A 16,502-nucleotide genomic window follows, 5' to 3' on the forward strand; every position below is an offset into this window, starting at 1 on the left:
ACTTGTTGTAGATGAAGGAGCGTTGGTCAGAGCAGCCAGGCGTCTTCGTTTTGTATTCACTGGAAGGACACCTGACTCAGTAATCATAGAGTCTGTAAGTACATTGGAGTAACATTATAATTTGCTGTGTTTACTATTGCAATAGTAAATAATTTCTTAATAACTGCATCATGGTACTTATCTATTGAGGCATTGTTTCCTTTTGGCTCTTTTCGGTTTTTTGCATTAATCCTCAGCTTTTTTTTTGCTTTTTTTTTTTTTTTTTTTTTTTATTCCTCAGCTGGGACAGGAAGAGAGATATGAACTGCTAAACGTCCTGGAATTTACAAGGTAAACAGCATATTGTGGTCAGCGTCTTTTTGTGAAAATACTTTCATTGATTGCTCTTATGGATAAAAATGTTTGTATTTTTTTGTTTGTACAGGCAAAGTGTGAAGGTTGTGTAGCTTTTATCTCTACAGTATGTCATCATACTATAGGCAAAGCAGCACACTTGATTAAGATCACACTCCTGGTTTTATAAAATGTTTTCAGAGACATATATTTTTGATATTGTCTCCTTTTTGGCTAATATCTTTTGCTCCTGTTTTTGCACAAAGATTTAAAAAAAAAAAAACAACTAGATCTCAATACTTTAAAAAATGATGTGAAAAGACAGCATAGGAAAGTATTTGAACTTCTAAATTTATTTCTGAAATCCCTAGCACCATGTGCTTTATTAAAAAAATTGTATTTGGGGGCAGGGGAGAAATTTCAAATAAGTGTTGAACATAACTTGTATTTGCCTTGACTCATAGAATGAAATTTTGCATTTGACCTTAAATGCACTTGCTTGTGATTTGTTTAAATACTTTAGATTTTTTTAAATTAGTTTAAATACTTTATACCTGTTTCCTATTGAGCAGCACCACTAGAGCATTGCCAGTTTAGTTTTCTTGGAAACTGAATTTATCACATACTTTGCTTTCAGTAAAAATTTTCTGTCAAAGCTATTGGAATCATAAAGGTAACCGTAAGAAATCTGGATGCAGTTTCATTTGTTACATGAATCTATTTAAATTGTATCCGTGTATGCAGTCTGTGTTCTAAGTATTCATGTAGGTCCATTGCTTACTTTGGCACAGGATGGGGAAGAGATTTCTATGTAGAGGAAGCTCTTTTTTTTCTCTAAATGATTACTTGCAATTGTGCCTGCGGAAAGTGATCATTGTTTTCCTTCCTGTCCCATTATGTTTCCCTTGAGATTAGCTAAAGAAGCAAAACGATCAATAAACAAATATCCAAGGCAATACTGGAGAGATGGGCTGAAGATGTATAGGTGGGGTGAAATGAGAGTAGTCGCCTGTAGTTATACTAATAGTAATAAGAATGTGAAACATAAAGATCACCACAGTGAAAAAAAGTAATGTGACAGAAAGCAATTAATGTTGGTTTTATATATTGTAGAGGACATAATTGAAATTTTTCAATCTTGTGCCATGGTTTCATTTTTCTGTAGGCACTTCTTTCACTTCCTGTTCTGGAAAGTCAGCAAGTATGTAGCACAAAGTGCAGTGGTGGTAGTTTGACACCTGTGAAAGTTTATACTGCATTCATGGAGTAGCAGTGCAGGATTCCTTTGTTTCTGGTTTTGATCTTTGTCTTGATTTCACAGATCTTTTTAAACTTCTGTGTCAGACTAAAATTGTAATTTAAACAGCAATACTTTATCGAGAAAGGAGAATTGCTTTTAAATCTTAACCTTTGGAGGATTAAGTTTTTTGGTGGGTACCAATCACCCAACTTTATTAAGCATTCAGTTTTTATAGCTGGTTTTGTTCTTATTCTGTATTTAGCTTTGCTTGGAACTGACTTGTTGGAAGCACTAGAGGTCACCCTTGTTCCACAGCAAGAGAAATTTTGGCTCCAAAACATAACCCCATCTGTATGGATAGGAGCATGTACCTTCAGAGGAGTAATTTGTAGCTATTAAACTATTGAGTTAAGAGTTTCCAGGTGTGTTCTAAGTTTTTCCCAGAAAAAATGAAAACTAATTCCTTGCCACCTTCCAGTGCAAGCCAGATAAGACTCTTCTGCAAGTAGAGTACAACAGCGTCAACATCTGATAGGATTGTCTTTCAGAGACGCTTAAAGAAGTAAAACTTGTAGGAATGGTTGGTAGAGTTGTCTTTTATGGTATTCTTTTTTCACAGCAATCATGGCTGTGCCTGGGAAAAGAGAGGTAGTAGACTTATACAATATGCTATTTATACTTTGTTCATAGGAAGGAAGTAGCACTCAGTCTAACTGGCAGGTGAGCATCCTGAAAGCAATTGATAATCCTTAATCGGATGATAGTTATTCCTAAAATGTAGCGCTAATCTCTGTGGAGCAAATAGTGTCTTGATAACTTGTACTGAGTTTAGGTTGCCTCCAGCAGATACTCTGCTCAGATGCCACAACTGCTGAGGTACCTTAAGCTCAAGGAAGTGAAGAGTTGTTCAGCCCCTCTGCTGTTCAGGGCTCCCTGTACTGTCAGGGAAGGAATTGTGCAGTGTTGTACCCATTCTTGTATTCTGTCACCTGGAACTGTAACAAATGGAAAAAATGCAGCTGTCTCTTGGGAGCCAAAACCAACTCTTGTTGTCTGTGTGGGAGGGGGAAGCAAGGCACTATGTCAGTTAAGGATCCAGTTAAGGATCCAGAAGCAAAGAATTATGAAGAAAGTCTTATGCTTACTGTCATCCCTGTGCCAACTACATATACAGTCTTTTCACCTGGGCCAGTTGCAAAGATGAGCATGATTTTCAGCGAGTGATTCCTTGTTTCAGTAATCATAAACAATGTCCACTATCAGTGCACAAATTACACATCAGTCCTTGCATCAACGTGTCATTACTGGCAGTGCTACTGAATGAGGTTTTGTCATACCTGCATGTTTTGTTAGAGGTATGAATTGCATTTTTAGCACCACAATTAATTTCACTGGCAAGTATTGCATATAGATGTAGTAATAATATCTCAATATCTGGAGTATGTACCATCTATTGATTTAATTTCTGATTTTTCATCTGCATCCCTGGGGGCATATCTCAACAGTCTAGCAGAAACAGTCTGTGATAGTCACAGAGTAAAGCTACTTGTCCAAAACCTAAATATTTTTGATTTAGAATGCCAATATATTTACCTGAAATAAAGTAATAGCTTGACTTGTCCCCTGTCTGATCAGTTTTATGAATAATCCATGTTGTACTGGGCAGACAGAAGGCTGCGTTCTAGAGTATTTCAGACCTTGTCTCCTCTCCATCATTTAAAGAGGTCCAGAATATGCTGATCCTGTTATGTCACTGAAGACCGATACTTCTAAATGTAGAAAAAGAATGAGTGGCTGACAGAGGAGGTACCAAAACCACTGTAGCTGTGGTTATGTGCTTACACTATGAAGAAATTTTCATCTCAAACCTGAGACAGATTTTAAAATTAACAGGGGGCCCATCAAGAGCTACTTCTGTATTCCTGGATTCTGGAAGTGGCAAATCTTACGACTGAGGTACTTATGTTCCCTTAAGATGCTTCTGCCCATCTGTAATCCTGTGGCAACTCCATGGGGATTACCAACTATTCTGCCTCCTTGTCATGACCCAAAGGTTTACCCAGCCTGCGGGTGTATAGAGATCATAACAGTGGGTTTGCAGGATTCCATAAACACAAAAGGACATGGAGGCTTTATTTTCTAAATTTCTTTATTACAGATTAATACAAATTACTATTAGTAAAGCAAGTAAGTACATCTGTATTTTAACTGTATCTGCAATCAATAGTAGCAGCACGTATATATTTCCATATATTACAAGTTGCTACTAAATTATCACTGTGAAGAAATACACTTATTCTAAGTTACCTATATGTGCACACACAGACACACATATATACATTATTCAAAATAATATGGATACAGTGCTCACCAAACCACTCCCAGGATTGGGGTCTCAAAGTTGATGACAGACAAAAGTCTCACTCTGAAGAGTGAGAGAGAGTTCCTGGTGATGGTCCAATAACTTGTCTGGGAGATCTTGGAGAAAAATTCATGCAGGGGGAGTTCTTGGAGAGAGGCTCCATTTTGGATAAAAGTGAATAATTTTTATATGGCAGAGACATGAGGGGGAGTAGGACACCACCACCTGGAGCAGTCAATACACGCTGCTGATTTCTATTTTTCACCTGGGACAGCCAATAGATGATGGTGTTTTGTTTTCTCTCAGAACAATTTTTATTTTTCCAGGCTGTTTTCCTGTTCTTTCAGCTAGAACAACCAATAATAGTCACCCATTCGTACTTTCTCAGGATGTTTTTTCCTTTTTCCAGACTTTTTCACCTTTCCAGACAATAAGTTATAGAATCATAGAATCATAGAATGTTTAGGGTTGGAAGGTACCACTAGTGGTCATCTAGTCCAACCCCCCTGCAGTGAGCAGGGACACTGCTAACTAGATCAGGTTGCTCAGAGCCCCATCCAACCTGGCCTTGAATGTTCCCAGGGATGGGGCCTCCACTACCTCTCTGGGCAACCTGTTCCAGTGTTTTACCACCCTCATTGTAAAAAATTTCTTCCTTACCTCTAGCCTGAACCTACCCTGTTCTAGTTTAAAACCATTTCCCCTTGTCCTAACACAGCTGGCCCTACGAAAAAGACGTTCCCCATCTTTCCTATAGACCCCCTTTAGGTACTGGAAGGCCGCAATCAGGTCTCCCCGTAGCCTCCTTTTCTCCAGGCTGAAAGTTGCAGTTACAGTTCCTTGTTTTGTGCTTATTAATGGTTTCTAGGTACCCACCTGTACTTCGCAGATGCCAGCTGTGCTTCTCAAGGATGTTTCTGGTTCCCAGGCTAACAGTTCCCAGGCTGGCAGGCATTTTCTCTGCCAGTATTTCAGCAGACATTTTCTGTTTGCTATTTTTCCCCTTATAACCGGGTCACCTTTATGGCTGCTCACATGACTTCTACAGTGAAGGAAAAAACAAAAAAAAAATGGTCTCACACTGACAGTTATTTGTAGTAGTGCAATTTTGTGGTTTCTGTATTTCACCAAGAAAAGGAAATAAAACTGTCACTACAATGAAAAGGCTCATAAAAAGTTAGAAGTCCTTGACAGTAAGTCCTGCTCATTAGCTTTATTGCAGTTTTACTAAGAAGATGTATGTCAGTCAAGATTCAATATCTGTCTTCATAGCTAAAGTTTCAGAAAGCTACAGGAAAACATTGGTTATTCTCTGATACATCTTCAGTAGATTGATAGGCAGCTGTATGCAGAACTTCAGGATTGCAATCTTCTGGTATTGCAAGACAAGTACAAAACTGCTGAGTTTTTATCTGTCAAAGGCTTATATATCAAATTGACTAACCTTGATCTCCTTCTGTGACAAGGTGACCTGCTGGATGGATGAGGGAAAGGCTATGGATGTTATCTACTTAGACTTTAGTAAAGCCTTTGACACAGTTTCCCACAGTATTCTCCTGGAGAAACTGGCTGCTCATAGCTTGGGTGGGCATATGCTTTGCTGGGTAAAAAACTGTCTGGATGCTGGGCCCAAAGAGCTGTGGCGAATGGAGTTAACTCTGGTTGACATATGGTCACAAGTGGCTCTCTGTATTGAGGCCAGTTCTGTTTAATATCTTTATCAATGATCTGGATGAGGGGATCGAGTGCACCCTCAGTAAGTTTGTAGGCAACACCAGATTGGGCACAATTGTCAATCTCCTCGAGGGGAGGAGGGCTCTGTGAAGGGACCTGGACAGGCTGGAACAATGGGCCGAGGCCAGATGTATGACATTCAACAAGGCCAAGTGCTGGGTCCTGCACTTGGGTCACAACAACCCCATGCAATGCTACAGGCTTGGGGAAAAGCGGCTGGAAAACTGCCCAGCAGAAAAGGACCTGGGGATGCTGGTTGACAGCCGGCTAAACATGAGCCAGTAGTGTGCCCAGGTAGCCAAGAAGGCCAACAGCATCCTGGCTTGTATCAGGAATAGCGTGGCCAGCAGGAGCAGGGAAGTGATCATGCCCCTGTACTGGGCACTGGTGAGGCCACGCCTCAAATACTGGGTTCAGTTTTGGGCCCCTCATGACAAAAAAAACATTGAGGTGCTGGAGCACGTCCAGAGGACAGCGAAGCTGGTGAGGGGTCTGGAGCACAAGTCCTGTGAGGAGCACCTGAGGGAAGTGGGGTTATTTAGCCTGGAGAAGAGGAGGCTGAGGGGAGACCTTATCGCTCTCTACCAGTGCCTTAAAGGAGGGTGTAGTGAGGTGGGTGTTGGTCTCTTCTCCCAAGTAGCAAGTGGTAGGACAAGAGGAAATGACGTCAAGTTGTGCCAGGGGAGGTTTAGATTGGATATTAGGAAAAATTGCTTCCCCGAAAGGGTTGTCAAGCACTGGAACAGGCTTTCCAGGGAAGTGGTTGAGTCCCCATCCCTGGAGATACTTAAAAGATGAATAGATGACGTGCTTAGGGACATGGTTTAGTGGTGGACTTGCCAGTGCTAGATTAATGGTTGGACTTGATTATCTTAAGGGTCTTTTCCAACCTAAACGATTCTGTGATTATTGTTTATACAGACCCTAAATTACTGTAACTCCTCCACAGTTCATTAACTGAACATTCAGGTGAGTGTAATGAATTTAAGTAACAGTAAGCTAGATAATCTTTCCAGGAATCAAAGTGGATCTGCTATTTGCTTTTATTTTAGGCAACTTAAGTGCATTTTGGATTATCTGAATTTCTCCACTGTTGTCTAAGCAGATCCGCAACTGGACACTGTCTAAGGGTTTTTGGAGTTCTGCTTATCTGAGATTCTTCGGATTAGAGCTGAAACAGAGAAAGAGTTGCAGCAGTTAATGCCTTTTTATGCTTTCGTGCAATATTCATAGTAGAAATATAATTTAACATTGCTGCTCAGATGTCTGTACTTGAAACAAAGTGCATGCACAGGTGGAATAGGAAAATATTTTCTTGAAGATACTATTCAGTCAGTTACTTCACTGGTAATTGTAAAATTCTTTCCTCCACCTATCTCCATACATTCCACTTATAGTATGTTTTTTCCATGGCAGTCTGAACTTCAGGAACCATTCCTATGATAGTGCTATTTGATGATCTATAAATGAGATCCAAATTGTAAAAGGACTATTGACTTCCACCTCTTCTGTGTATTTTACTGTGAACTGTTGTCTGAGAAGCGTGTTTTGTTCCCTGAATAGTGTCAGTGGATTTATTTAAAAACTTGAAGTTTTTATGGTATAAATACACATTTTGACTGGACGTGATCTTGAATCTAAATTATGCTTTTTGGGGGACCTCAAAAGGAAGACAGAAAGCAGAGTGTGACAGTCTTCATGTTTTCCTCCAATTCCTACCTCAGTCATGAGGATAAAAAGAAAAAATATTTAGATCTCATTAATGACTGAAAGCCAGAGAATAGTTAAAAGGAGGAGAGCTTCTTTCCAGTCCTTGGTATACTTAAAACTTTGCGTGGTGAATGATTCTCTGGGATGACAGTGATAGGATTGCAGCACTGTACAGGGTACGAGAGACTCTGGCTGGGAAGGAAGGAAAAGCTGAAATGGTCTGTGATGCACTACCTCTTTATGATATTGGTCACAAGTGCTTTGTGCTTTAAGATGCTTTTCTGTGATCAGTAGGCGGTATTCAGATGAAGGTGAGGATTCTCAAATTTGTTTTTACAGGAAAAAGGCCTACAGAAGTACGCACAGAAAAACAGCGTTCACTCTATTAGACAGTAAAACTGTTTTTCCATCCCAGTCACTTGAGAACATAATTCAGAATAGATAGCCCTTATTTCTTTTCCTTTGTCTTATGTAAGCTCTATATTGATATTCTTCGGTAAAACGTTGGTAAATGTTTATATTTACGAACCACCTTATATAGGGCATTTATTTCTCTTTCAGCTCTAGGAAGAGAATGTCAGTGATAGTTCGCACACCATCGGGGAAGTTAAGACTCTACTGCAAAGGAGCTGTGAGTTTTATTCTGTTTTCACTGTATCAAAAAACATGTGCTACCAATGCAAATACAAAAGCAAAAGGTTGTTATAATGGCAGTCAAAACATTGGAAATGTGGGGGAAGGAATGTTGATGACTTTTTCAATTTGCATTAGTTTACTATGTAGCTGTTTAGTGTGATGAACTAGTTAATGTCTTGTTTTGCTAGCTCCCTATGAAGGTATGATAGACCTGTTCATCCTAGTCTTTGAACTGGACTAATACCTTTATGCTTCCTATTAATTGCTTCCTTCTGTACTCCAAGAAAATGGATGAATGTATGGTTTAATCTCTTAGTTAGTTGCTGGAGTAGCTAAGCGTGAATCACTAGGTAGAAACAGTAATCTAGCGTAAGTGACTAGATGGGAATTTTAACCTGCCATTGATGTTATGCCAGAAGTAAATTTTCCTGAAAACAGGATCTATGGGAAGATGTCTTAATCATAATGTATCTGGGAATGACAGAGTTGCTCATTAGTTCTTGTTCCATATCTGAAGTCAAGTTTGAGGGGGAGGGAGAAGGATATCCAGTTCCTGAATGGTTTAAAAAAATGAAGTTGATTGAATATAAATGTCCATTCTGTATCTTCTCAAGTGGAGAGAAGAAGCTGTTGTTAATATTATATATATCAAGCTGGCTTCAAAAACCCAAGAATGGCAGTTATGAAACACTATTTTTACCTTGTGGGCTTAATATTAAAGAGGAAGACAGCTTTTTGGGAGATCAAAAGAAATCCATATGGCAAGCCAAAAGAAGATGCAGCGCTTTTCAAAATGAAGGGAAATAACAGCAAAAAATATAGGAGAGAAAAACTGCACCATAGCAGAATTTGTAAATTTAGAGAATCTGAGGATTTGGAATGTCCTTTTTTCTTTCCTCTAAAATAAAATTACTTCTATTAATTTTTTGTGCTGAAATAAATTGTGTTGCGTATTTTTCTGCCATTTTCCTACATTTGTATTGTCTACACAAAAAACCTCTGTTTTTCTATTAAATTGTTCTGAGTTTGTTTTGTTTTGTAGGATACTGTAATTTATGACCGTCTTGCTGAAAGTTCAAAGTACAAAGAAATCACCTTAAAACATCTAGAGCAGTTTGCTACAGAAGGTGGGTGATATTGTTCAACAGAAAACTTCAGTTACTGCTCAACTTTTCAGTTTTGCAATTTTATGTTCCTGTAATGTTTTATTCATGTTAAGTTTGAAAATTATATTTTAGTAATGCCTCCCAAAAAAGATCTTCCTCTTCCTAAGAAGTTTCAGTAATATGTTCACACTTAACTAAAAAAAACAAAAAACCACCCACACAGTTCACAGTGGAGTCTTTTAAACAAAACATATTTTTCCAGCAAGCAAACACATTACATGTTGTTTGTTTCTGTGAGGATCTCATTTCCCATGATAACTTTTATGTCCCACACAATGAATGCTGTCGGGATGGAACACAGGAAGAAGTAGCCAGAGTGAAGATGCTTGGAAATTTCTAGCATCGTGCTTTTAAGGGTAGCTTTATGCTACATTATTTCTGTCACCCGTCAATAACGGGAATTGTCAGCCCTAGCTTTCCATATGGTGTGTTTTGGTATCTCTGCTGATTTAACAATAACTCTTCCAAAGCAGTTGCTGAAGGTAGGGTTCATGAAGTAGGAATAGAAATTAAAATTTAAAAGACACTGAAATTAAGATGATTGATGCAAACAGCCAGGTAGTTTATTTAGTAATAGTGGAGCGGGAAAGCGGACTATAGAAAGGTTTCTGCTTTCATGTAAGTTCTTCTAGCACAGTGCCTAAATATTCCATGCCATGCCCCCTTTCTGGTATCTTAGTAAGGGATTATAGAGTTGTAATGTGAAGTATCATAGTGTCATTTATCGATGACGTGGGAGAGAGTAGTTGGAAGCAGAACTGCGATAGTTATGGGAATCTGAATGCAATTTTTTACCTCTTAATGTGTTTAATATGCTGTTACTAGAACATTAACATTATCTTTAAGAAATAAGCTTACAGTGGAAAGCAAACTTTATTAAAATATTTTCCTTCTAAAATACAATCCTTACCTTTTGATAACTGATGTCTGGCCAAATCCTCTTGTATCAGGAAAGATCCTTTTTCTGGCTGTTATGCATATGACTTCTCTAATTTTTCTTTTTTGGTGTATAATGGGATTTAGTGGTTTGATTAGTGTCATAGTCAGCACCTTCAGTCTCTTGTTTCTGTCAGTGAGAGCAGAAGCAAGCCACAGATCTGTTTGTTAGTTTTCCATATCAAGATCTCTACAGGAAACATTTGGTTAGCCTTAAATAATCTTAGAGTATCAAAGTTATAATAAATTGTACAATAAAGTTGAGAGCAGAACTAAAACCAAACAAATTTGACTGATGGTACAACATGAAGCCTCAGATATGCCCTTTGAGCTCATGAATCCAGTTTTATGAGCTGATTGGACAGTTTGGGGTTTTATAAAGGCCTAACCAGGATCAGTCAATGAGAAGTTACCTGGATGTGAAGTTAGTTTGGGTCATAAGGTTATATATTTGGTTACAGAAAAAGTCAAAATAGCTCAATATCTGCTATCCTGTGTGAACTGATATGAAAATTTCAGTCCAGTTCTTAATTACTGTTCTCATTAAATCAGTGGTACAACTGATACAATTTTTTCCTTAGCAGTCAGGTTGGACCAAATGAATCAACATAAAACGTGAAACATTCCACCCGTCTTTAAAACCACTGTACATACATATTAGTGTTAAGAAGTTTGTTCAAGTACTTTTTGTACCCTTCTTTTCAACAGATGAAAAGATTTACTGTTCAGAAGAGTGACTTACTAACCTTTCAAAAACATAAAATTCATTCTTTAAAAAAAAAAAAATTAAGTACGTCTCTCTCTGGAATTGATTAAAGAAATTTGTATTTATTTTTGCATCAGATTTAAATTGCAGCCAATGACGTTGCAAAGTTTTTCATGTGTATCCTTTCATGTGGCAGTACAGTATGTCCTTGGCATTTGCTGCATGCTCTTGGTGTGTTGTTCAAAAATGAAGTGGTTAGCATGGTTGGCATTTATGTTTAAGCATTTATTAAGCTTCACTGTTAATGCCTGCTTGGATAAATAGAGAAAGTGCATAATTTTCCTATGGTGTTGTTCCAGTCTGTTAAGAAGCAGACTTAATGATATTTTGTTTTCCACAAATATTTTTTTTTTAAATTAAAAATATAAGAAATAATTAGGCTCCAATTTAAAAAGAAAAAGCAAATGCCTTGAAAAACTTGTTTGGTGATATTCCTGATTTCTTCATTCTAACATCTGCATAAATAGTTTGAAAGAATTGTGGAAATAGTATTACTATTAGTCAGTCATAAATTCCTTTCTTCCCCCTCACCTCATATTTATCTTTGGACCTTGCTAGCATATCCTTGTTAACAAGGAGGAAAAAACAAAACAAAACAAACCCCAAATGGTTGATTCATTAGCCTTAAGTTAATTCTTTAGGTCTAGATAGCGAGAAGCTGTGTTCCTAATGCTGTTCACTTGTCAAGACCATTGCACATGGTTTTCATCCTGAAGGTGTTAAATTACTGTCTTGCATCTAAGACACACATGTATTATTTCATGCCCAGCCTCTTGATCATTTCAAAATTGCTGCTGGTGCTGAGCTGTAGGCAACAGAAACCTATGAACAAATAAAGACTGTATTTAGCTATCCCTGGTTATGGTGCTTCTAGAGAGGCCAAAGGCACTAACTACATTGGTCCTGCCTGTCCCCTTCCTAAATCTACCTACTTGCAAACTGTGGCTTTATAATACATCATTTGGCTAGAGCAATGCTCCTCTCAGTATATAAAGAGTTATGCCAATTTCATGCTCTAGAAATCTAAGAAGCTCATAATATATGAAAGTGAACTGTTAGAACATTCACACCTGGCTACTTAAATTGAAGGTAAATGTGTGTTGTCAAAAAATAGATGTTTCTTGTAATCTTGCAGTCTCAAAGTCTCACAGTAGTGCTGAATTCAGGTTTCTGCTGAAGGAAAAAATCTGTTAAGTATAATCAGCTCGAAGATTGTTGAATAAAATCTTCAAATGTTGCCTGTATACAAGATTTAATTTTAAGAATTTGGAAAGTTGAAAGAATCTGTGAGATGGGAAAATCAAATTGGAGCAGATTCAAAATCAGCTTCTTGATGGTAAATTTCAAACTTCAGCTCGGAATTTCCTAAGGATATGGAAGAGGGGTGAAGAAGAGGATAGTTGTAACATTATGCTGATATATGTTAATTTTATTGCTTTCCAGCATACCAACATTTAAGTTTTTTAATTTTTGTTTAGAAATACAACTCAATCTTACATTTTTAATGTTCTTAAAATTCTAATGTATGTACCTGTTCAGCAAGTGTAATTTGTGATCGCTTCATGTTTTGTTTACAGTTTTAGAAAGTCAAATCTTGTGTAAATTTTTTTCTTTTTCCCCTGAAGTATATCACCTGTATTACATTCTGTTACCTTGAAAGAGTTGTGTTGAATAAATGGCTATGCCTTCTTCAAGACATGCAGCAGTAAGTTGAAAATTGGCATAAGCATACATAAAATACAGAATAAATTCAGCTTTTACTAGTTACTCATTGCAGGCATATCAAGGAAGGGACTAAAATACTCACTCATACATACTATCTGTTTTCTCTTTAGGATTAAGAACTCTGTGTTTTGCTGTGGCTGAGATTTCAGAAAGTGATTACCAAGAGTGGTTAGATGTCTATCACCGTGCTTCTACAGCTATACAGAACAGAGCACTCAAACTTGAGGAGAGTTATGAACTAATTGAAAAAGTATGTGTACCTTTCTGAGGTGCCTTGGTTTGGTTTTTTTTTGCGGGAGGCGAGAGAGAGTGGGGCGAGGAGAGTGGTTTTCTAATTAATGTCCTTGTTTTCTGTACCATGAAGTCTGAATTATTATTGAGGAATAATGCATAGAAAGAAAACAATCTAGCAGTATATTGACAGCTGTGTCAAGTAGTCCTTGCCATTTAGATGATGAAAATGAAGGAAAGATTAATTTGACAAAACTTTTGCAACAAGTAGATACCTTGCCAGAACATACTGAGTTCTGGAAAGCTTTTTTTCATGGTTCCTCTGTTGTGTAAAAAAGTGTAATAACAAGCAAACAACATCTGCTTCATTGTATAACAATCTTAGAACCGTAGTTAAGATTGGAAGGGACTTCTGGAGGTCATCTAGACACAAATCCCTGCTCGAAGTAGGACTAATTGTGCTTGCCCAGCACTTTGATGAAGTTTTGAGTGTCTGCAAGGAGGGAGTTTTCCCAGCTGCAGTAGGCAGGGGGTTTTTTTAGCGCTTAACAATTCTTTTTCCCTTTTTTCTGAATTAAGATTTCTGTTGCTGCAGAATGTGGCTGTTGCCTCTTGCCCTTTCACCATGCACCTCTTAGAGGAAGATGGCTTGTCTGCAAGCCCCCTTCAGTTAGCGGAAGGCAGCTGTGGAATCCCTCCCTTAGCCTTATTTTTGCCCATGTTAAACTCATCCTGCTTCCTCAGCTACTCTTAATACAGTGTGATCTGAGCCCCGAGCTATTTTTGTATCCTTCCACTGGACTTGCTTCACGTTGTTAACCTCTCTTGTACTGAAGGCCCAGAAAAGGAGGTAATACCCAGATGCAGCCTCACAAAGGGCAGAGCCTTAATCATTTCCCTTGAGTTTCTGGCATTGCTGCTTTTAGAGTAGCCAGGCATGCAGTTAGACTTCACTGCCTCAACAAAGGCAGCTCATGTGGCTCTTAAACATATAAGCAAAAGGAGTTCATGAGACGAATATTGCTTGAAATTTTGATATTTCGCTTTTTGAGGGGTTTGGGGTTTTTTTTCCTTGGGAAGGATAAGAGAGATTACGTTGATGAAACTGCTTAAAATTCAGAGCCTCAAAAACCTGCAGTGTTTAATTAATGAAGAGTGAGGGTATATAGCTTCAGTCACTTGTGGGACTTCAGTTTACGTAGAGGAGTACTTGATCCAGACATGCACAAGACAGTCTTAAAACTATATGACTTTGTTGATGCCAAGGAAACACTGCTACCGTTACTAAATTTTTGCATTTGCTAGACAAAAGACTTTCTCAGCATGTAGTATGCAGGCCATGCTGCAATCAGGATTGCACACTATTAGGTTTATAATGGTGTAATTAACAGGGGTTTAGCTAGTTTCAAAGGTACAGAAATATAACATATAAAAATGGCTGTATTCACAAAAAATGTATAGGTTTGCCCCATGGGAAGTTAAAACCAAACGTAATCAAGATCATAGTTTTAAGACTAGGATGAATTGACAGTTTGTTGGGTTTTTGGTTTTGTTTTGTTCCGTTATTTACAAGGTGAAGAGAAATCATTGCAAGTAAGAGAAGGCATAGCTATAGCACTCCGTAAGTCTTCAAATTGGAGAGGTGCCCCTCAGGAAAAGGTAGCTGTTGCTGAACAAGCTACTGAGCTTGTAAATAATGGGGTGAAGTTTTAATGGTCACGCTGTGCAGTTTGTCAAGCCACATAGATACTGAACTTAAAGCTCATAGGAATAAACTGGAAGATCTTTATTAGTTGATACCAAATCTGATTAATGACGTCAGGGAGCATTAATCTTGTCATAAATATGGAAAGTGCAACAAAAGAAACAGAAAGATTAAAACTGAATTTAAACCAAAAAACCCCCTGAATTTAAACGCAAAAAAATGCATGTACTGAATATTTTATGTTCACAGAATCTTCAGCTGCTTGGAGCAACAGCAATTGAAGATAAACTACAAGACAAAGTGCCTGAAACCATAGAGACACTCATGAAAGCAGACATAAAAATTTGGATACTTACTGGGGACAAACAAGAGACTGCCATTAATATTGGTATTATATTTGCATTTATTTGATGGTATTGTTACAGAATTAGAAATTATAGAAGTTGCTAGAGTAAAATTGCTTTCAGAATAGAAAGGTATCTTGTAAAAAATAATAGTATTGTACGTCATTCCAGAATTTAAATGTTAACTTATGTTTTCAGTCACTGGTAGGGGGAGAGTGGGGGAATAATGGTGGATTCTTCCTCCATTGAAATAGTAGCAGCAAGAAAAATTCGTGTTATCATAGAGGAGGAAAAAAATAGACATTTGTGCTTTTTTGTAGCATCTAAAATGAATTTAAGAGTACATTGTTTGGGTTTTGACAGTGAGAGGGGAATAATATTAAGAAACTGTAAGTATGCTTAGTTTCCTTTCTGTATTTTTCCTTCTTTCCAGGAAAGCTGGTAGGAACCATAATCTTAACTAAAGCAAAACAATATAGATTTTGCATTAAAGTACTATAAACTTTAACATCAATCAGAGGTTTCCTTTTATTTTTTCCATTTATTATAATGGAGGAAAACAAAGAATTATGAATTAACTAATTTCAACAGCAATAAATCTGTATTTTTAAATACTAATACATGAAAGCTGCATTTAAGATTTAATATTCTTTGCATATCCGCATACCAGCACTTCTGCAGTAGCCTAGATATGTGCCCAAAAGCATTATTTTGGTCATATGGATCCTTTTTATTACTATTACTATTTTTAATCTTAAAGAACTTTTTGTATGAGCGTGGAACAGTTGATCTAAGGTTATTTTCATTAGTAGTTTGAGGCAATACACATAATACCAGTATTTTCACTTTAAGAATGGTGATATATATTTGTTTAGGCAGCCTGCATCATTAGTGTGCATCATACATTCTGTTTAAAGTATCAAAGAATAAAAGAATTGCAACGTGTATATATGCAAATGTTGTGTGAAATGCAAGTTGTATAAAGGAGATCTGTTTGTTCTTTCTGTAACTCCCTGTAAAGATGTTTCTTGTCCTTCTGCTGAGCACCTCTGTGAATAAGACACAACAGTTGCAAGTTGCAGCAGGGAAAATTCTGACTGCTCTGACTTAGCACCTGTATGTCTAATTTTTATAGAATGCAGTATAATTTTTTTACCATTGATTTCAGCTGGAGGGAGTCATATTTAATTCTGTCTGTAGTTTTATTTTAGGAAAAAAATGCTTTGTTATATTGTAATGGATTTTGTGGAACAAATTTTTGAAAGTAAAAATGTTTTTAACAGGTCACTCCTGTAAACTTTTGAGAAAGAACATGGGACTAATTGTTATAAATGAAGGCTCTCTTGATGTAAGTAAAATCTGCAAAGTTTTCAGTTCATGAAACATTATTTTACTGCTTAAAATATCCAGATATCGTGGTGGAGGTGGCCTGAAAAATAACTTGGAACATCTATTTATCTGGACAAACACAGAAAATTCTGCTAAAACCACGGTTTGGTAGGGGTTTTTGTTTCTGTTTGTTTGTTTTAGGGGGTTGCTTTTTTGTTTGTTTCTATAACCTTCTCTATTAGTTTTAGCATTGCATACTTGGAAGACCTTTGTGGTCTTTGTGAC

At 37.3% G+C, this 16,502-nt stretch overlaps 1 protein-coding gene across 7 annotated transcripts in view; it reads left to right on the plus strand.

Moving 5' to 3' along the window:
- Positions 1 to 16,502, plus strand: part of ATP8A1 (ATPase phospholipid transporting 8A1) — a 116,432-nt gene that overhangs the window by 50,258 nt on the left and 49,672 nt on the right. For all 7 annotated transcript variants that reach the window (XM_009641250.2, XM_035896758.1, XM_009641249.2 and 4 more), the window contains 7 exons: positions 12 to 94; positions 281 to 330; positions 7,941 to 8,010; positions 9,058 to 9,142; positions 12,719 to 12,858; positions 14,794 to 14,932; positions 16,172 to 16,236. In XM_009641250.2, coding sequence (XP_009639545.2) covers positions 12 to 94; positions 281 to 330; positions 7,941 to 8,010; positions 9,058 to 9,142; positions 12,719 to 12,858; positions 14,794 to 14,932; positions 16,172 to 16,236 — 632 coding nt within the window. The remainder of the gene's footprint in view (positions 1 to 11; positions 95 to 280; positions 331 to 7,940; positions 8,011 to 9,057; positions 9,143 to 12,718; positions 12,859 to 14,793; positions 14,933 to 16,171; positions 16,237 to 16,502) is intronic.

Source organism: Egretta garzetta, unplaced genomic scaffold, assembly GCF_000687185.1.
Source record: "Egretta garzetta isolate BGI_Z169 unplaced genomic scaffold, ASM68718v1 scaffold256, whole genome shotgun sequence".
Lineage (NCBI taxonomy): Eukaryota > Metazoa > Chordata > Aves > Pelecaniformes > Ardeidae > Egretta > Egretta garzetta.